A 21,973-nucleotide genomic window follows, 5' to 3' on the forward strand; every position below is an offset into this window, starting at 1 on the left:
CATAAAAAAAATTCCACATAGCCCCCGAATGAAAAGTATTTAATTATCTTTGTAATCACTCAAAAAGCATTTGGTGTGAATTTTACATCCGAACTAGAGGCTATTAAATTTTTACATGTAAAGCCTATGGGGGTGACGATTAGAAATCGACGGCAATATTGAAAAACCCTCATTGGCCATTTTAGACACTAAAATGCCCATAAAAAGAATAGTTCGGATGTAAAATTCACACACAATGCTACCTGAGTGAGTACAAACATAATTAAATACATTTCATTCGGGGGCTATATCAAAAATAAAAAATGTCCTATACTTATGGTTATGGAACAAAGGTGAAAAGTATCCACCACCACATACACTCCCCAACACACAATATACACCACAAACATAAACAACCTACCTTCACAAACGATTCCATCCCCATACCAGCCTTCCAAACATGAGCATACATAGGTTCCCTCAGTGTTAACACATGTGGCATATGCATGACATGGATCAGATGAACATTCGTCATTATCTGTAATTCAAAATTCAAAGCTAGAAAGTATAATATATTCCAAATCACTCTTTCTGTTAAGACACCGTGCATAATATGCATGTAAGAACTTATGGCAACTTAATAATTTTTGCTAGTGAAAGAATTGCAGAAGTCTCTACCTTGGCATGTGTTGACGCCATCTCCAGTCAGACCTTCATTACAGGTGCATTCAAAACTTCCTGGTGGTGTGTTGGTACATTCTGCATTTGGATGACAGTTGTGGCTTCCGATGAGGCATTCATTGTTATCTACAAAATAAAGAAACATAATTTTGTTTGACCCAGTATGTAATTACAACAATAAAATATTACTGTAATTGTATATGACCCAGATGGGGATCATAACCTTGTCAAATGTCTGGGTAACGTGTGTGTTTCTCGGTGTATTCCTAATAGATTTGGGCAGTATTCGAAGACATTTGGGCTATTTTCAATGCATTTGTGTGTAATTTTAATAATACATTTTGTTGCATTTCTAATACATTTTGGTATAGGGTCATGTTGGAAGTATAGTATAAACTCGAGTATGGCTCGGTGCAATAAAGCATTGTTAAAAGTGTTACACTTGTTAATTCAAATATAATCAATACATTAAAAATCAGATTTTCCTTGTTCTAATATATAACCGCAAAAAGAAATATTTCCCAAATGGGGCGATATCATGATCATGGTAATTGCTACTTATATACAACGGTATGTGGCAATTACAGATGACAGAGTAGAGCCGAAGTTGCCAATTCAGTAAGACACATTATTTAGCATCTATCTTACCAAACTTACCATAACACATATTTCCAACCCCAGCAAATCCACTTCTACATCTACACGTGTAATCTCCATTTGTATTGACACAATCAGCATTAGCTTGGCAATCATTTGTCGAGGTGCACTCTTTCACATCTGAAATTTCAATATAAATACAAAGAAAAAAGGACAGTAATTATAAACACCTGTATGTGGAATCATGTTGGTTGATTGGGCTATTCAGTTTGAAATCCGAACACCTCTTATGGAAGACATGGCCTTAATCTTCCACACAGGGAGTGTGAATTTCAAATAGGGTTACCTGTTAATGAGTGACTTCATTTAAAATTTACGCCCCTTTGTGTGGGATATTAAGAACACGACTTCCATAGACGCGGTATGGATATAAACTGTTGTATGTAATTACGTTACTTCTGCCACAGACCATGTTTACATTTTCACTACTCAACTTGAGTGCCCCTGAGACTTTGTGTCTGTCAATGAGGTGACCACAGAAACCAGTTTCATGTAACCAGGGGCATTAGAAGTCATGATCCAGATGGGTTAATGAGTTGTGTATTCAAGCACTCCCTATTCCAGAAAAATACAGCACTAATTTTTTTTTGGATTAAAAAAAATATTAACACATTTTGCCAATTGAGCCACTAAATCCTAATCTTTTAGTTAGTTCTAGCTGGCACTGAAAGTCGAATTTCAAAGTTTGGTCAAATTTTCGAAATAAAGGCCAAAAGCATGCATTATTATGCCATTTGCTGTGAAAATCAAGCCCAAGACTTTTACAAAGACTAATTGCAAGTTATGTAACTTATGAAAAACACATTTTCTAATCATTTTCATAGCCAATGATCAAAACTAACAAAATAATATTAAACTTTCGAGTTAAATCGTAGCCAATACTAAAGATTTTGAATGCTTAGACTTATGCAAAGTTATAGAATTTGGTGACAATAATTGTAAGGAAACATGCAAAATTGCATGTTATTGCACATTTTCCCTCACATTGCAAAAACATTTAAATGTAACTTTTATTGCCAGTTAGATCTAAGTCATTTAGCAAACAAGATAATATTTTTTATTCCCAAAAAAGTGCTGTATTTTTCTGAAATGGGGAGTAGTGAAGTGACAATTGCTTGACTGAAGTGACCTGGCTACATGACAGCGCATGAGGTATTACGCTGAAGGCTTTGCTTCATTGAATCAAACAAGATGAAGAAATATTACATAGTTGAGTGTAATGTGATTCATTTTGATTATTACTTAAACGACCGGATGCAACTCATTACACAATTTTGATATTTTATATTATAAAACAGGTAACATCCTTTGGTAGCAAATATTATCATAAAATGCTGTTACTAACTTTCGCAACGGGTTCCAGCACGGTCATCTGGGCACACACAGTGAAATCCGACATCATGAGAATAACACGTACCACCAAAATAACATGGCGACGATGAACAGGCATCTGCCAAAAGGGGAGAAAAACATCGACTTAAAAAGGAGAATAATGGAATATTCTTGATTTCACCCATCCACTGATTTTAATCTATATGTATGCCTCTCCAAATAAATAATGACAATGTAAGACATATAAAGAAATAAAGAAATGAAGACATTTAATAAATAAAGGAGGAAAGAAACAAAAGGAATACAAATTAAAAAACAAAAAGACAGAGAAAGAAACATCATGCATCCGATTATTACAACCGAATCTGTAAGAAAGGTGATGTACACAAATATTATTTAGTCACAATTTTCTTTTTGGAGTAAGTTGTGGATGATGTGGCTGTAGATTGCGAAGTACGCTTTTAAATGACCTTTCACTATTAGGCCTAAAAATATTTGATTGGACGAAACGCGACCGACCCTAAAAATATGCCCGACCACGACTTTTTTTTTTTTTTAAATTTATTTTAAAAATTTAAAAAAAAAAGAAAATAAATTTAATAAATACATCTACAAAAAAGAAAAAGAAAGAAGTTCCTTTATCAAACGCAAAAATTACGCAATTTACAACTTTAAAAGGAAAAAAATCCCTACCTGCCTACGCTATTTTTTTAAATGTTACGCCAATCAAACAAAACAATTTTTTTAGGCCTTACCTTGTTCACAATTGGCTCCTGAGTAGACACCCGGACAGTTACATCTATATCCGTTTACAAGATCGACACACGTACCCCCGTTGAAACATGGGTTACTAGCACACTCGTTGATATCTGAAATTTGAGATGGATAAAAATGTTAAACTACAGTCTAATTGATTTCCTCGAGACAGCAACGTCCGGATGTGACACGCGCGCGATCAAAGGCAAAATAGAATATATATGATAGTAAACATTTCATTGTGAATCTCGTCAATTAAAAATAATTGAATCAATGAATAACGAGAAGTTTTTAGAAACCCACCCGCTGCTGTAGTTGACCGTCGCGTCCTTTGAGTTTAACGGCGGTTTATTGAAACCAGGCCTAATGGCCAGTTCTGCCAAAACGTCGCTGGTCGACCAGTGGTTACCGGTTGCGTTTTTAATCAATTCCAAATACGTTTCTGTATACTTTAGGCAGGGCATCTTCTGTATTATATGAATCAAGGAATTTAATGTCGGGTGTATTTTTTATTGAATGTGTGTAAGAATGATCGGGAGTATATTAACATTATGCATATATTGTGGGGAAATTGTTTTGGAAAGCTGTGTAACTAATATCCCCGGTTGCAGACTGATATTCGTTGTCTCTTTTATTTTATAATGCAATGTTTACATATGTAACGGAATTGCCCAAAGTGTAGTTGACGAAATACTGATGTTTTGGTTGAAGTGTGGAGAGCGACTAGTCATACAGGAGTAATCCATGAGGGAGAAATTCAAGGGGAATGTTCCCACCACGCTTTGTATGTGGATTTGTGCGGGGAGAGGTAAAGGTCATGAAGATGAAGTGATGCTGCTGCTGCTGCTGCTGCTGCTGCTGCTGCTGCTGGGTGTGTGTGTGTGTGTGTGGGGGTGTGTGTGAAGAGGGGTGTCGGGGTGTGTGCGCGTGTTGCAATACATACTCTGTTCACAGTCCATTCCAGTATAACCTGGTACACAGACGCAGTAATATGAATTGAAGATGAATTGAAGACAGGTCGCTGCATTCTGACACGGGTTACTGAAACACTCATCAATATCTGAAAAAGAAAAACAAATTGATGTTACTTTGTTGGTTTCGGTTTCTCATCCGTTTTCGTCCGAAAAACACGTTGATAGCCCAATTTAACTCGAGGGGCAATAATTATATTGTGGTTTGTATTCAACTTATCAGCTATTCCGTATGTTTGGTATTATGCATGCCCTAACCCGAAGAAGAAGAGGAATAAGGAAACAAATAAGAAAGAAGAAGATGATAACCAGACGAAAGAAGGAAAAAAGAATAATTATGCTATAAAAATAAAAATAAAAATAATAATAATAAAAAATAATAATAATAATAATAATAATAATAATAATAATAATAATAATAATAATAATAATAATAATAATAATCTCTTAATGTAAAAGAGTGAGAAGAGTGAAAATCACACCAAAGGGAGTGAAAATCACTCCTAAAGGACTCCTGAATTTGGTATACAAGGGACATTGCTTCTTTTTGAAAGAAATATGTTCACTCCCTTTGGAGTGATTTGCAATCTTCACATTCTTTTAGCGAATGAGTTTGTAACTCTAACAATAACAGACAAGATCATGGAATGATAAGATATAAGGCCCCGAACAATCGATTTTGAGTTTCCCGTCACATAATTTTTGAAAACAAGTGAGGTAACTTTTTCATTATTCATTATTCATTATTTTCGTGACTTTCATTATATGACAAAATGCGAGTGTAAAACACGTTGTTATTTACCGCTCACTCACTCAAAGGATGTTTAACCAAAGATATAAACTTGCAAAGAGGCTGCATGGTCACTATTATTCTTATTTATTTATAAATTTTGTGTGATTTAAGTACAAATTATCCAGTTGACGTTGACATGCGATATCGTCCACTGCATGACAGTACGACCACTGTCGCATATCTTAATTGATATGTACATGACAAATCTTTAATACAAACGTCAGCAAAGTCCCATCAAATTGAAATCAAAATACGAAACAATTGCAATTCATGAATTGGTAAGTTTTTACAACTCCATATCGAATCTTGCGCCAACAAAATTAAAGGGAAACCCCCACAGCGTGTTTTGTTGATGTTGAATACCGCATAGTTCTTGCAGCAATGTCATAAACACAACGGAGCTGAAATATATAATAGTTTGCTCTTTTTGTTTATTAAATTTAATTTAAAACTATGTCGAATACTATTTAAAAATAAATAATTGATCAATCTGGACAACAAATATAAAATTAACAGTATTAATATATTTCTTTAATTACCAAAAACAACGATATTGTGCAAAGTCACAAACAGCACTGTAGAATAAAAACTCAGACATTGAAAAATATTTTTGTTCGACCGCATATTTCGCGCAACAGTGTCACAATAGAGCAGAGTTGAAATATATAAATTTTGCCATTTTTGTACAGTAAAATTAATGTAAAACGATACCAAGTACTATTTTAAAATATATGATTGATATTTATGAAAAGAAATCCAAAAATACCAGAATCAATATATTTTTTTTAAATTCGCACAAACATCACTATTCATTGTGCGATTTCGCGAACAGCACTGTAGAATCATTGATCTGTCAATGACAGCATTAGTTTTTCAGTCCAGTATATGATACGCACGTGGAAAAGGACTGCGACGTCAACATTTTACAAAGCGTTGCGAACCGGGCCTACAGGATCTAGGCTATCACTATCACACGCCAATCAACCGGCCGCAATGAGTTTACTGCCGGTAGCGAAATCGATGTTTTGAATTTGATTTTTCCACTAAAAATGCACGGCTTTTCATCGTTTTTTTGGTAAAAATGATAAGTTTTTATTTTTATTTTTCGAAAATCGCAATAATGAATTCAAGTGCGGGCCCGAAAATGAAGTGCGGGCGGGCGACGGGAAACTCAAAATCGACTTTGCCACGCCTAATGACTATGAAAAAGAATGGGTATCTGTAAATCTGGTAGCGTATCGAAACCTATGGAAACGGGTGGAAATGGATGAAAAAGGATGGAAATTGGTAGGAACGGATGGAAATGGGTAAGAATGGATGGTAACGGGTCAAAATATTCCAACATGGATCGAAATTGATGCAAAGGTACTCGCAAAAACGTACAAAATAAACGAAGAAATTTTCAAATCACCGGCGCATAGGGAGAGCACGTCACCCAAGCAGTACAGAGCATTGAGCCCTATCCCGTGACCCTTTGCGTGGGCCTTTGCGGTCGCTACTCTTGAGTTGTGAAATCACATGATACACACGTGATACGTTGTTCACTTGTTATCGGGTATCGATTGATCAGTGCATGCAATCTCTGGTGCCGTAAACAGTAGTGCCGTACTACTGTACTGACTTGTGCAGTGTTCAGTTCACGGCCGGCCGGGATAGCAATCTGAAAACATCATGAGCGAAGGACCACGAAATGTGCTCATTTTTCAATAGCAAACAACATACCAATAAATATTCCACGGTATGCAAGGTCCAAATGTTGCACAATAAAGCAAAATTGCCATCTGAAGTTTTGATTCCGTCCGCGATACCTGCCGAATTCCACTACCGTATCGCCATGCATTAATACTTACGAATCTCACAGTGGCACAAACAAGTACACGATACATGCAATAATATTTCATATCTCAGACAGAAGTAGGGACCTACTTGAAAAATGCAGGCTATGCACGTTTCTGATTGAAAATTATGTAAACAAATCTTCTGGATATGATATAGCATCAAAACACATGAATACAAGCAAAGTGGTCCCATCAACTGACTATCATCATGATTGCATGGGAAATTACTTTATAGTATACCCTCCCCAGGTGGATAATTGTTGCACAGACCTCCTCCCATTTATATGGTATTAATGCAGCTGTAAATTGTAACCCTGCCTCCCCCCACGCCACCGGGCAATAGCGGGGACCTGGTTTGGCTGTCAACTTTTAGAAAAGGCCTAGTACTGGGACGAAATTATTGGTCGTCAAATAAATTTGATTTTGACGGTTGATTATTTTTACCCGTTACGGTGCTCAAAAATCTTAGAAAAAAAGTGGACCGGATTTACCTTTTTGGAGCCTTGGGCCAGGCCAAAATTTGGAGGGTCCCAAACGCACTGCGAAGAAGGCATGTACACTCAAGTTTCATATCCTAGTGGGCGCAAAGCGCGCACAATTTTGCAATTTTTGTACAATATTTTGGCCAAATACTGGTGTTTTCCGGCTAAAATGGAAGAAGCACACTGCACAGATCAATTTTGGGGGCCCCAAAATTTGGGGGCCCTAGGCCCGGGCCATCTGGCCCTATGGTAAATCCGGCCCTGTGTGTAGGGGGTGTGGACAATATTTATTTTGACAATGTATGACATTGACAGCCCTGTGTAGCCGCTCAATGTGCCCCCCACCCCCACTGCCTGGTTATAGCCGGGACTGTTGCGGGGAAGTAATGCACCTCAAAAGGGCCGGGGATCTACACGAGATGTTACAAAACAGTTAATCTCAACAGTGTCAGGTCATATGCGGGGGAGCACAGTACCAAAGAAATCCAGGTTCGATCTGAGAAGTCGATTATGCATGCTTTGTGATCTTTCCGGCAGTTACCGGGGGTTAGGGGTGAAAACTGGGGGGGGGGGTTGTACAAGAGAATAGTGTCCCGTCCTGCCAGGTCTTAGCCAAGACTGTAACATGTTCGTAAAATTCCCAAAATAGTTAGTTACAGGGCTGTGCAATATACTTATTTGTATGGGTGAGGAGGATAATTCTCAAAATGGTTTGCCAAATAGTCTACCCACCCCACCCACGTTGGTACTCCCTTAACCCCACCCCCCCAACTAAGTTCTCATTTTCCCATTTTTAATCATTTTCTCCTTGAAAGTTGTCTTGCCCCCTCTAAAAAAACTCAAGCTACACGACCAGGAGGGGGGCAACAGTCACTCAGAAAACCCGTCAAATTCTAAATAGCGGGCTTGTTTTCATTTAAAATGACCCGCTAACTAGAAGACCAGCTAATCAGAAAACCCATTCATCAGAAGGCCCGCTACTCTGAAAATATTTTCTGAGTATAGCTGTTATTTTCTGAGTTGTGGGCCTTCTGATTACCGGGCCCTTTGCAGGGTTAGGGTTGGATACAGCCCGCTAGCGGGCCTTCTGAATAATGGGTTTTCTGAATAGTGGGTCTTCTAACTACCGGGTCTTCCGATTGACAAGCTGCAGCTACACTACTAATTGCACCACACAGAAAGACACAATGATTCAATTGCATTTTTTTTTTGCAAATGTACATGAGTGTGTGTTTTATTCAACAATGTTTACAATGAATAATTTTGTAAGAAGTGTTAAAATACAAAATTGAGCAAATCAGTACCGTATTTAAAAGAGAGTTTGTTCCTAGAAATTGCAAAATAGGCTCAATATTTTAGGGATTCTTTCTGAACTTTCTAAACTTTCCCTTCCCCACCTGTGTATACATTTTATACACTCTAAGAAATAAAGGTTCTAAATAGAATAAAATAAATTTTGTCCTCTTAGAAAAACCCTCTCAAAAGGGTTCTTTAATTTTTTAAAGGTTCTCTAAAGAACCGAAAACGGTTCTGTATCACATTTTTGGAGCCATTTTCGAAGGGTTTGGAACCATTTTTGGTTCTTTAAAGAACCTCAAAGGGTTCTCGTGAGAGGACAACTTTAGAACCTTTTTAGAACCTTTACTTCTTAGAGTGTACAAATAATACATGAAAATTTAAAAAAAAATCCCAAGTGCAAAAAAAAAAAAAAAAAAAATCTGCCCGACCCCAACTTCCAGCCCAGTATTCCTTTGCACTGGGATGTTTTACCAGTACAAGTCGTGGAGGGCAACAAAACAATATTTTTACCTATTCAATGTTCCATCTACATGCACAGCATGGTACGTTGTTGTTTGGCGCCTTAATAAATATTTGTAACAAGGCTATTCTGTGAAATTTCAGGGTTGTTGACGGTATTTTAAGCTCTGCCATTAAATGCAAGATGCAAAACTTTGAAAATTTGATTTTAAAGTTGATAATGCCAAGTAAAAAAATGCTAGTTTCTCGTCCCCACCCGTTTCTTTTTCCCACCTGTCTCCTTTTTTTTCTTTTTTATAATTTTTGTTCAGGCTTGCTTGTGTTTTTTAAAACTCCTGACACATCACAATACATTTTGTAAGGCTATTGAACAGTGTAGTGGTTGCATGGGGTTCACTCAAGCATATAGGTATACCAGTCCCTTGCCTTTGTTGATAAACATTGAGGTCACTCAACTCATCTATACTGTCTTGAAACTTGGCCATCTTGGAAAAATCTGTCATCTTAAAAGAAGGGCTTCCTTCCTTTTTCAAAGAAGGGTGGACGAGAAACTAGGTTTAAATCACTTGGCTTAAGCTTGTGATGGAATGCAGCAGTTTTCCATGGAAGTTAAAATGTATAAGAGAGCAAGTTCCAGTTGTGCAGTGCAGTCTTCGAGAAGAATACCTACTGGAAGCAATTCATTCTGGTATATGGTACTTTCGAGGGAGAGTGGATTGTGATTTCTGGTATTAACATTGTTGAAGGTAAGATAGTTTGCAAGCTGAGGGCATAGAACTGGATGTATCCATTCTTCGGTTTTCGGGGCTCATCTGAAACCTCTTTAGGTCGCGTCGTTTCATGGTTGGGTCATCTTCTCGAATCTTGATTATCTGTTTATATAGAGCAAAAATAAACAAAGAACAAAAATTAGGCTTGTTAAAAGTATAATTTTAAATCAGAATCCTGATGTAAAAAGAAAAATTCACATTTTTAGAGCCCATTTTGGATCCAAAATTATTTTCAGGGCCACCCCTGACCCCCCTCTTTTGACCGTGAAAATGTCCGTCAACTCCTTAGAAAATAGTATGAACCCAAGTTCTACGAGAAAAATAAAGGTTTATTTTTAAGTCACCACCCCCCTGTTCAGAGGGATACAAAATTTCAAGCCCCCTTTTTTGCATCTTGTCCCCCTTTACAGTGTTTTTGAACGGTCCCTTATTTATGATGACATGAGATGGGGACCATTCACAAACACTTGTAAGGGGGGAGCTGATGCAAAAAGGGGGGGGCCTGAATGAAACTTTTTTATCCCTCTGAAGGGGTACGTGGCCTTTAAAATATCACCTTAATTTTTCTCGTAGAACTTAGGTTCACACTATTTTCTATGGGTTGAAATACTTTTTTCACGGCCAAAAGGGGGGGTTGCTGAAAATAATTTTAGGTCCGAAAGGGGCCCTGAAAAAGTATGTGATTTTTTTTTCTTTTTACATCAGGCCCACCTCTAACAAGTGGTTGTGAACAGGCCCTGAATGTAGCCTACATAATTCACATTATTATTTATTTCGGAACATCATCTCTGAATAACATGAGCCCTGGGGGAGGATAAAATTGGGGGCAAGCAATTTTTGGCAAGCCAAGGGGGGAAGCAATTTTGGCACACATTCATGGGGCACCTGTTAAATAAAACGCTCTAAAAAGGCTTAGGAAAACAGTACTGAAACGCTTAAATATGAATTTAATTTTCCTGCGTGCTGCACTCGTAACACATAGGCCTATGGTTTGTTTTGGAATCCCGAAAAATATGCGCAAGGGCAAAGAATTTTTGGCAGGCCGAGAGGGGGGCTAGCGATTTTTGGCGGGTCGAGAGGGGGGGGGGCAAGCAATTTTTGGCGAGCCGTTTGAAAATCCCCCCCCGGGCTCACAATCATTGCAGAACCCCAAAGTCCGAGTCAAAAACGATCCCTGAATGTAGCCTACATACATGTATAAATTCACATTATAATATTTTGTTGGGACATCATCATGAGACATTATCATCTCAGAGTCAAAACCTGTATAAGTGATTTGTCAAGCATACCTCCCTCTTCAGAATCAAAAACCAAACCACTTACCAATTTCTAATTCGGAAAATCTTTCCTTGAAAAAATATTACGATCAACATGCATGTTTGTAAAAACTCAAATACAAAAGCCTGAATATCACACGTACAGTACTGTTTACGTGCAATCAGCCATGCAGCTTAGCTTTTTGATCATGTTTTTTACTGGGGTGACATCTCACATGTCGACATCTCAGAAGCTGTAAAAGTTATATTATCAAACATCCCTCCCTCTTCAGAATTAAAAACCAAACCCCCAATTCAAATATTTCTTCGGAAAATCTTCCTTGAAGAAGAAATATTATGATGTCTCGTTTGCTTGGAAATATTACTGAACACTCGATACACATCACATCATGTACATTGTATTACAACACACGTGGGATCGTAACACTTTCCAAACCAGTTTTCACATGCAAAAAATACTATAAGAACGAACGTGTCAAGCTCATTTTACTAAAAACATCCATTGTACATATGATTTACTCACCGAAAAATGGGAAATTTTGATTTGAACTGGGTATTTCCTTGCAAAATACATGCATAAAATATCACGGCGACGTCCGACAAACAGCTGACTGTGGTTTGTTTATCATCTGCGCCAGGTCAAATCGATCGATCGGTTACGTCAGTTCGTTGATCAGAAATTTTCGCTGGCTTCCATTATTGCATGTTTCGTAGCACGATTTCATTTGCTCTTCCTGTTGTTATTTCTGGGTCGTTAGTGAAAAAAAAGATACCGGGGACAGGGGAAAACCCATAATACAGGGATCTTCTCATAAAATCACTAACGACCCATGTTTACCCTCTCGTTCAGGACCTCAAAGTTGGAGTATCTGAACGGGGACACACGCTAAAAGATAGGATGTAATCTGATGCCATGACGTCATACATCTTGCTGTAGCGTTCACGTGCTGTATGCAGGGATAGTCACGATCTCTTCTCTTGAGCCCTAATATGCATCGAGTAATTGTAGCTAATTGCATGGAGGAGAGTGTGTTGATTGTGACCGGAGGATTTTCATTATGCAAAAGTTTGTTTTGGTTAGTGGGGCAAGGTCACCGAGGTCATCATTTTATGATTTTAGACTTGGGCGGTAAAAGAATGCGTGGAGTTTATTAAAAGGGCATTTCGTGATCCACAGCCTCATCCCCCCACTTTTCTCAAAAAAAGTTGAGATTTTTATATCACTGGAAACCTAATGGCTACATAATGTTTATGTACAAAATGTCATTGAGAAAAATGAAGTACAACTGTTTATTTAATTAATTAATTAATATATTTTAATATTAATTAAAGAAGAATAATTTGTTCTTTCTTTCTTTTCCTTCATGCGTTAATTGATTAATTAAAAGAAAATTGATTCTTTCTTTCTTTCTATTAAGTTTCTTATTGTTCTTTTTTTCCTTCCATTATTTGAATTTTATTTGCATGAAAAGAAAAAGCAAGAAAGAAAGAAATTCAAAAATAGGGAAGACAAAAAAAATAAATGAAGACACAGGATAAGAAAAGAAAGAAAACGAAAAATGAAAGAAAAAAAACCAAAGATAAGAAAAAAAAACAAAAAAAGAAAGAGAAAGAAAGAAAAAGGAAAAGGACAAAAAAAAAAAAGCAATAAGAATCAAAATTTAATGAGAGAGAGAGAAAGAATGAGAAAGAAATTAACGTAGGTATTACCCCCATGAAATAAAGAAAGAAAGAAAGAAAGAAAGAAAGAAAAAAAAAGAAAGAAGAAAAAAAAAGAAAGAAAGGAAGAAAGAAAGAAAAGAAAGAAAGAAAGAAAGAAAAGAAAAAAAAAAAGAAAGAAAGAAAAAAAAGAAAGAAAAAAAAAAAAAAAAAGAAAGAAAGAAAGAAAGAAAGAAAGAAAGTAATAAAGAAATAAAGAAAGAAAGAAAAAAAATAAAGAGGGAGAAACAGGGGACAAGAGTTCTGACTGGGGGTCATTCCCCCCCCCCCTGGTGCCGCCACTGGAAAGAGAGTTTATTGATTGAATAATTAAATGAAGTTGAAGAAACTTGGTAGTGTTTTCCATGCCGCTTAAAGCATGCGAGAAGCTATTGGTATCACGTATCGCCTAGCACTAGCTAGTGGTGAAGTCTTCGGAGACGAGCTTTGTTTTTGACCGACGGGTGAAACACATTTTGACGAATTTGAGCTCTTATTGTACTCATTTTGAGATGTTCGAGTCATATTTTGATTTATTCCGACCCATTTTCATCCTTTTTGATCCGTTCCTGTCCTATTTCCATCCATTTCCATCCTTTTTCATCCATTTCCATACGTTTCCATACGTTTCGATACGTTACTAGATTTACAACTACCCGAAAAAGAATAGTAAAAGATGTAGATGACAATGACAGCTAATGACAATGATGATAATGATGTTCAAAACTAGACAGGGACAAACACAAACAGGCTGGTAAAACATTACCTAGTTCACAATTTATTCCGTTGAAGCCGTCACTGCAACGGCACACATAACCATTTTCCCCATCAACACAGCTACCTCCATTCATACACGGAGTACTATCACACTCGTTTATATCTGAAACATTTTAAGAAACAGCGATAAGAAATAAAGAACTGTGTATAAGGTGTTATGTGGGGGTGAGTGTGTGAGTAGGTGGTGTGAGCGTTTATAAAAACCTGCAAACGTGGACCTTGATCTGAGATTTTACGGTGACTGCAACCACAGTGTCGGTTGTCGGAATCGGCCAAAATGCAAAACAGCGCACGATTCGCCGTTTGTCCACATTTGTTAGGGTAGGGGGACCCTTTGAATGTTATGTTATGTTATGTGCATTCGGTGTGTATCTTTGGTTTGTCGGGTAATATTAGTTTGTGGTTGCATGGTTGGGTATTTCCTGTTCCAAAAAGATCCACGGTCGCATTTCTTTACAAGTAGGTGTAGGGGTGAGTGCGGTGATGATTGGTTGGGTATATTTTAGGGAAGGTGGCTGGGGTGTGTGCGTAGGGGTTCGTGTGTGTCGGGGAACATACTCTGTTCACAATTGGTTCCAATATAACCCGATACACAGTCACAAAAATATGAGTCCATAACTCCTTGATAACAAGTCGCTCCATTCTGACACGGGTCACTACCACACTCATTTATATCTGAAATAATGACAGAAACCAGGCAACATTTGGTATTGAAATATGTTCCGATATGGTCTTAATATATGTGTACTATTAAAGGGACCTTACACAAACACTTGTTGGGGGGCTGATGCAAAAAGGGGACCTTAAAAGTTTTTGGGGGCCTTGAAAAAATTGACCACAAATTTTCCTGGAAAATTGAGTTTATATGATTTTCTATGGAGTTGACCACTAATTTTTATGTCAAAAAAGGGTGCCATGATAATTTTGAGATCTAAAGGAAAATTGTGTGCATCAGCCCCCCCTGCCTAACAAGTGTTTGTGAACGGTCCCTAACTTTTATCAACGTAAACAGCCATATTAGCCCAACTTATGTACAATGTTGACCCCACTTTTTTCACCAAGGCCGGTCGTGTACCGACGGCCTATTTGATCTACCGACGGTCATGTTGAGCCTCTGAGGCCACGGTCCATCACCGTCAGTCAGAATATTAGAAGCAAAAACGTGTATCATTTATTTGAGATTCCATTATTATACAGGGTAGCCACATCAATAATAAAATTAAAATAAAATAAAATAATAGGCAACGCTATCCTAAGTGCCCGGTTATATAAATAAATAAAATTATATACATTTAATGGCATACACTTTAGAGGTACAAAGGTGTTAATGCATTTATATTTAAAGGGACAAACTTGAAAATTCATAAGTACAAAACATTTTAGCTTACCATGGGAAAATATATAATTACAAATTTTAATGAACAAAGGCATTAAATACTGCTATAAACTAAGACCGAATTAAAAATACTAGTTTGCGTCTGGCGTCACTGTCAATCAATCTGGCGTCACTGTCAATCAATCTGGCGTTACTGTCAATCAATCGCCCCGTGGTTTTGATATTAGCAGATTGGATTATTCTGGCCAAATTGTTTCAGTTTCAGTTATTTCACCATGCTTAATATACATATACAATAATTGTATTGAAGAACTTAGAATAATTAATATAATGGTGGTTTTATACTGTTATTGCAGACAAAGGGACACAATCAAGGCTTGTCATTGGCTGATACGTCATACAGCACATCGACATCGCCTGATAAATAATTACATTGTACAGCGGGGAAACTAAATCAATACCCGGGATCGATACACGTGTATCCTGTATTGCCCCCTGGGCACCCATGGAAAACATTGTTATTACTGATTGGGTATCCCCAGGCTAAAGAAGATGTAATAAATAAATAAATATGTGCTATGCACGATTTGATATTCAGACGATAAATCTTTGGATACCGGGGTAGAAAATGATGAATATCTCTCGTAATTTTTACTTTCTAAAAAATCCAATTTTAAGGCTTGCACTTGAATATATGTGTTGAAAGAACATGATAGTCGTTAGCGAGCGTATTGACAAACAACTCTGCGTTTTGAAATCAAAAACTGACAAAACTTCAAATCTGATATGTGCAGAACAGAAAGACAGCTGCACTCATTCGTAAACAATCGGGGTAACGAAACATATCACGTTACAACCGCAATGTGGACCACTGGTGGAGGCAGTCTAATGCAGATGACGTACCAGGCTCACTGAGATCTACAGAGGTCAGTCACCGGTCTATTGTCAATAGCCTTAGTCGGATGTCACTCGGCCCACTATGCGTCTCAAAGCTATTAAACAGGTCGGAACAAAATGCGTGGCTATTGAAGAACAAGTGGATTCGATCTACCATCATGGCGATTTCTGTCATGAGGATATGTGGGCGATGACACTGTGTACCGCTTGCTGAAGTGGCAAATGGCAAGAAAGTTTTTCAGGGGCATAAGAGTGAAGGAAATATTTCGCCAAACAAGACTATAATAAGCAAAATGAGGTAAGCAGTCCTGGAATTCAGATTTTTTTCTTGGAGCTGACTTTTCAAGTTGGGGTGCAATTAATTTTCATTAGGTGCAATTTCCAGAGTAGATTTATGGTAATAGCTACCTGTGCATGTAAAACCATCTCCCGAATAACCCTGTATACATGTGCAGTCATATCCTCCATTTGTATTAGTACAATAAGCATTTATGTCACATGCATGATCCCCAGTATTGCACTCGTGGATATCTGTAGGAAAAAGAACATTATTAAATTAAGAGTTATCCAAAAGTGCTTCATGTTTACTGATTTTGAACGGCTGAAGAAAAATAACTAGACATGAGGTTGTCCGGTGACCAAGAAGACAGTCGTTCGTTGTAGTCGACTGGTGGCGATCCATTAATGACCTTTGACCTTAAATTTGTGAACATCCTAAAGACACGGGCTAATATTAATTCATGTGTGCAATTAGCGTCACTCGGCTATGTTGTTTGTGGCATATGCAGTTTGAAGGTATTTCGTCTCCGACCTGAAGTGACCCCTTAATGAACTTTCACCCCAAATAAAAGATACCACATATATATACACTGTATAACAACAATTCATGTCTGAAAACCGGCTTTCTGATATGTTTTTCCTGGCTAATAAAAAGTCTTGACGGTATTTGGTATTAGACCGCAAATAACCCCTTAATGTCATATTTACACTTTATAACAACAATTTGGGTGTGAATTTAGTATTTGGCTTCTGACGGGAAGGAAACCCTCGATGAACTCTGACCCCAAATAAAAAAAATACCATATATACACTGGGTAACCACAACTCGGGTGTGAACATACCGGTTCTCTGTTATGTTTTCCTTGTTAATAATATTGTTGACGGTATTTGGTTTAAACCGAAAGTAAACCCTTAATGACCTTTGACCTCAAATAAAAAATACCACATATACAATAATTGGTCACAGCAATTCAAGTGTGAACATACCGTTACTGTGGTATGTTCTTCTTGGCTAATAAAAATTGTTGGAAGTATTTGGTTTTAGACTGAAAGTGACCCTTGATGACCTTTAACCCCGAATCTGTGAACACCCTATAGACATTGGCTATTGTCAATGCATGTGGAGTCCCTCTGCTATGTCGTTTGTGGCAGAAGTATTTTGAAGATTTTTTTGTATTGGACCGGATGTGACCCCTTAATGACCTTTTACCCCAAATTTGTTAACAGCTAATAGACATTGACTAATAACAATGCTTTTGTACAAGTGTCGTCATTGTAATGTGTAACTTTAGACAGAATTTTTTTTTTAAATTTTTTTTTCAGACCGGAAATGACTCCTTTAATGAAATTTGACCCCAAATCTGAAGAAGAATTCGTTTTGTTTGACACAAAAGAATGATTGTAAAGATTTTCATTGGAATAAAACTATTTCGATAATTGAATACACCACATTTTCTAAGTTCTGCTTTTTCCACGCCCCTTTTACTTAAAACTGGTATGCTTTGTAATGTACCACTTTTCGCAATGATGTGACAGTGACGCAGATGTTTAGCATGTTTAGCGCGCACATCTGCGTATTGTCTTTAAGCGAGTGCGAGTTTACGCCAGAGCGAACGCTAGCGATTTGGAGTTGGCCCAATGAAATGCGCACTGACGTCACTGCCAAATCAGATTGAAAATTTTTTTTTAATACTTTAGTACGCAAGCTTACGTACCATGCTCGCAGTTACGTCCATTGAATCCATTGGCACATGCGCATTGGTAGTCGCCAACTAAATCATCACAAGTTCCTTGATTTTGACATGGGTTCGGGTTGCAATCGTTTATATCTACAACAAGATATGTTATACTTAGTATATCAGAATCAATATTCATTTACACAATGTAATTAATGCAACAACACAATCTCACCGTGACACTTAAAGATAGCAGTACACACACAAAATAGAACAGTGTTGGACATGATTCGAACAGTTAATACTGTTGTCGTTCTGAATGCTTTCAGCTGATATCTCTATGCTGGCTGTTATTTCAATTATTATAACCGTTCATGATGGTATATTGCAATTGATTTAACAAATGTGCACTGGAATTCAGTACACTGTTAAGATTGTGAAAGGACATAAAACGTTTACATAAAACGTTTAAACGTTTGGTTATAGGGTATAAAATGCTTAAAAACATTCAGAAAACATTTCTGAAAACTTACTGCAAAACATTGTAACATAATATCAGTTAAGTGTTGATAAAATATTTTGCAATAACATTTACTAACAATGTTTTGCAATAACATTTGATAACATTTTTCAAATATTGTTCTACTATTTCTTCTTGTAAAACGTTTTCATCACCTTTAAATGTTATTTCATTAAAATGCGTTTTGACCAAAACCAAGTCGCGTTTATAACACGTTTACAACGTTTTAAAAACACTATTGTTTTTGCTTGCTGGGATATCATTTCAACTCACTTGTTTCACAAATAGGGCCGGTATAGCCAGGTAAACACGTGCACCCGTAGCCGTTGACTGCATCAACACAAGTACCCCCGTTCGTACAAGGGGTACTTTGACACTCGTTTATATCTGAAATAAATAAACAGACAAGATATCATCACAGCACCTGCTGAAGACGCTAGACGAACTAGTGAAAACGTTCCAGGTGAACGAAAAATAGTATAGTGTTGAAGTAAAACTCTTTAATCATTTATTGCATGGTTCGGCAACAAAGTTTAATGCCACATTACAATTCGGCATACGCAATCATGTTAATGGATATTAAAATTAACGATTAAAATCTAAAACCACTGGTTTATAATTATTATAGAATTATAAATCAATAATAGTGGTATTCACATGATAGGAACTATTTATTTTTGATCGCACATATCATTTTACAGAAAGGCCTCATATAGGCTATTGTATTCTTGCCACGAGAATATATCAATAACGTATTATTTTTATGAGGAAAACTTAATTTTTACAAGAAAAGAAAATAACCTACAAATAATACGCGGTTGGTCGGTTGGGCAACTGAATATAAATTAGGGAAATATTTAACAGTTAAACAAATTATAATCTAAATCACTATTTGAAAATTTTAGAAAATGACTTTTGTCGCCTGAAAATTCACATCACAAGGTACATAGTACATTTCAGGGGGAAGTCATATCATACATTAAAATAATGATGTTGGTTTGAATGTGTATGTTTTGTTTTGTTTTTTGTTTTTTCCTTCTTTTCTTTTTTGTGTGTAGAAGTTAGTGATACCCAAAACCAGATTGCACTAAATTATTTTGTATACCATATGTATTGTACGGCTAAATTTTGAAACTCGAAGGGTCGTTTTACAAACGAGTGCTCATATTTCATGAACTTTGGCTATTAGAGTATCAAATAATTAATGTACTGATGTCTTTGGGTTTTGGTGTCAATTTTCATTCTCCCTCATTTTACTTTTGGATTACACTGATATGACAGGGTTTTCTGTTACAAATTCTATACTTAAGTCAGCCTTCGTAAGTAAAAAATTGGTTCAAGCTTACTCTAGATGTGATTAAAAAAATTGTTTAATTATCTTACTAGTGTCGCAACGAACACCTTCAAATCCGTCCATACAGTCACATCTATATCCATTGACTAAGTCCACACAAGTACCAGAGTTTTGACAAGGCTGACTTGAGCACTCACTGGTGTCTGTCAAATAGGTGAAAATAAGAGAACTTGAATAATGACGTAATGTCACTGTTTTATAAATCAATTATGAATGTCAATGCCTGTTCTCCAAAACCAATATCTACAGAAAACAACTAAGACTATTGTTGAAAGTATGTTAGATATTAAGTTTTAAGACATTAGATTTTCCCTTCTTTTTGCAATTAAGAGTCACGATTTCATGAAGGATAACAGGTCTATTTTTAGCGAGTAAGTAATACATAAAAGAAAACTGACTGTTTTGTTACATATAAAATCGCAATATTCTTAAAATGCAATACCGTAAAGATTCGCCCGTTGGCGCACTTGGGCTCCTTTGCTTGAGGTAAATTTCACGTGCAAATAGAGAGCTCCTTCCTCTGACCTTATTTGCTGGTGGGAATTTTACGAGAGGGCACTTTTAGGTTGTGCCTGAAATTCAACATATATCAAGGGAGCCCATAGCCCTATTAGGCGAACGTTTACGGTATCTATTTTTCGAAAATTACTAGCAACAACTTTTGCATTTGCTTATGAGAAAAATGAAACCTACAAATGCTGTATATGCTGTATGGGTTTACGTATAGGTACTACATTTGCCTTTGGAGGCAGACTGATTCAAAACCCTTCAAGTTTAATGCAGTATTTGCGTATTTCTGGTCGAATATCGGTATCTAAGAACTATGTTGACTATATGTAATTATTGAGCCAATCAGAGATATGGTAAGAATAGTCAGTAGCCTGAAATGGATTAAGCTTAAAATTATAAATCTAACATGTCTATAAAAGCTCTCTTTTTATTGGTTACTCATATGTGTATGCGATGTAATTAACCATTTAGAGGCATGTAAGAAAGTCGGTTATGCACATAGGATGATTATTTGCAGATACTGCGTCTTTGCTACACCTACCTGTACAACTAGTTCCATTCCATGTGTATCCAATATCGCATGTACACGTATAACTGTTTATATTGTCGGTACATACAGAATTTGAACCACATGGACTGCTCTCACATTCATTAATATCTAAAATCATAAAAGCAAAAACCGATATTAAGTAGTCTTATACCCAAATATATCCCAGATACACCAAAATGTCTCCCAGGTACACCCAAATATCTAACAAGTACATCCACATTATCCCAAATATACCCAAATGTATCCCAAGTATACACCCGAATATCCAAATGTGTCCCAAATGTATGTTCTATAACAGTCACTATCATTAATAATATTACAATGATGTGTGGATCATTGATGGCAGAGGTTCAAGTTGAAATACACCCACTATGGCAAGCATGGCCTTAATCTTATGCACAGGGAGTGTGAATATGAAATGGAGCTACCTGAATGGGAGACTCCAATTTAAATCTACACCCCCTGTGCCATGTGTAAGGAAGATTAAGATCATAATTTCAAATGGAATAGTCCAATACACAACAAGTTCCCCCGTTTCCACTGTACCCTGCTCTACAGGTACACGATAAACCACCATCTTCATTCGAACAATCTGCGTTCACGTGGCAATTGTGCGTTCCCTCCGTACATTCATTAATATCTGCAGGAACATTTATAAATTGAAAATAGTGTTAACTACTCCTGAGCAACATAAAGGATGACAAAACGGATTTACACCACGAGTTGGAAATGACAAATAGACATGATAGAGAGGACATTGGACATTATTAAGCTTCCATTTTTTATTCTGGACGAAGATAATCTTTCCATAATTTTCGATCTCCTTCTATAATGGACTATCCCAGCTGAAATCCATACACCTCCTATGGAAGGCATGGATTGAATATTCCACACACAGGCAAGAGTAAATGTCACCTTTTTTAAATTCTACACCCCTTTGTGGGAGATTATGGGCATGCATTTCTTCCATACGGGGGTACGGAACCCACCCCACCCCCCAACTCAACACAAAAATTGACAACCATGAGAGTTACCAAATAGCGCGGAGAAGGGGTAATTTTTTACCAGTATCGAAATTGGGA

At 36.9% G+C, this 21,973-nt stretch overlaps 1 protein-coding gene and 1 long non-coding RNA gene across 2 annotated transcripts in view; both read right to left on the bottom strand.

Moving 5' to 3' along the window:
* Positions 1–21,973, bottom strand: part of LOC140138976 (uncharacterized) — a 43,609-nt gene that overhangs the window by 8,530 nt on the left and 13,106 nt on the right. Inside the window, exons 7-19 of the mRNA XM_072160760.1 lie at positions 20,883–20,999; positions 19,861–19,974; positions 18,751–18,864; positions 17,997–18,110; positions 16,411–16,533; positions 14,328–14,444; positions 13,759–13,872; positions 4,349–4,465; positions 3,405–3,518; positions 2,663–2,767; positions 1,318–1,437; positions 658–786; positions 401–517 (exon numbers count right to left, since the gene is read on the bottom strand). Of these exons, the coding sequence (XP_072016861.1) occupies positions 401–517; positions 658–786; positions 1,318–1,437; positions 2,663–2,767; positions 3,405–3,518; positions 4,349–4,465; positions 13,759–13,872; positions 14,328–14,444; positions 16,411–16,533; positions 17,997–18,110; positions 18,751–18,864; positions 19,861–19,974; positions 20,883–20,999 (1,515 nt within the window). The remainder of the gene's footprint in view (positions 1–400; positions 518–657; positions 787–1,317; positions 1,438–2,662; positions 2,768–3,404; positions 3,519–4,348; positions 4,466–13,758; positions 13,873–14,327; positions 14,445–16,410; positions 16,534–17,996; positions 18,111–18,750; positions 18,865–19,860; positions 19,975–20,882; positions 21,000–21,973) is intronic.
* Positions 9,810–12,274, bottom strand: LOC140145989 (uncharacterized). The gene is made up of 2 exons (XR_011858164.1): positions 11,818–12,274; positions 9,810–10,119 (listed from the first exon to the last, which is right to left on the bottom strand). It is a non-coding gene; the product is annotated as an uncharacterized lncRNA (long non-coding RNA).

Source organism: Amphiura filiformis, chromosome 2, assembly GCF_039555335.1.
Source record: "Amphiura filiformis chromosome 2, Afil_fr2py, whole genome shotgun sequence".
Lineage (NCBI taxonomy): Eukaryota > Metazoa > Echinodermata > Ophiuroidea > Amphilepidida > Amphiuridae > Amphiura > Amphiura filiformis.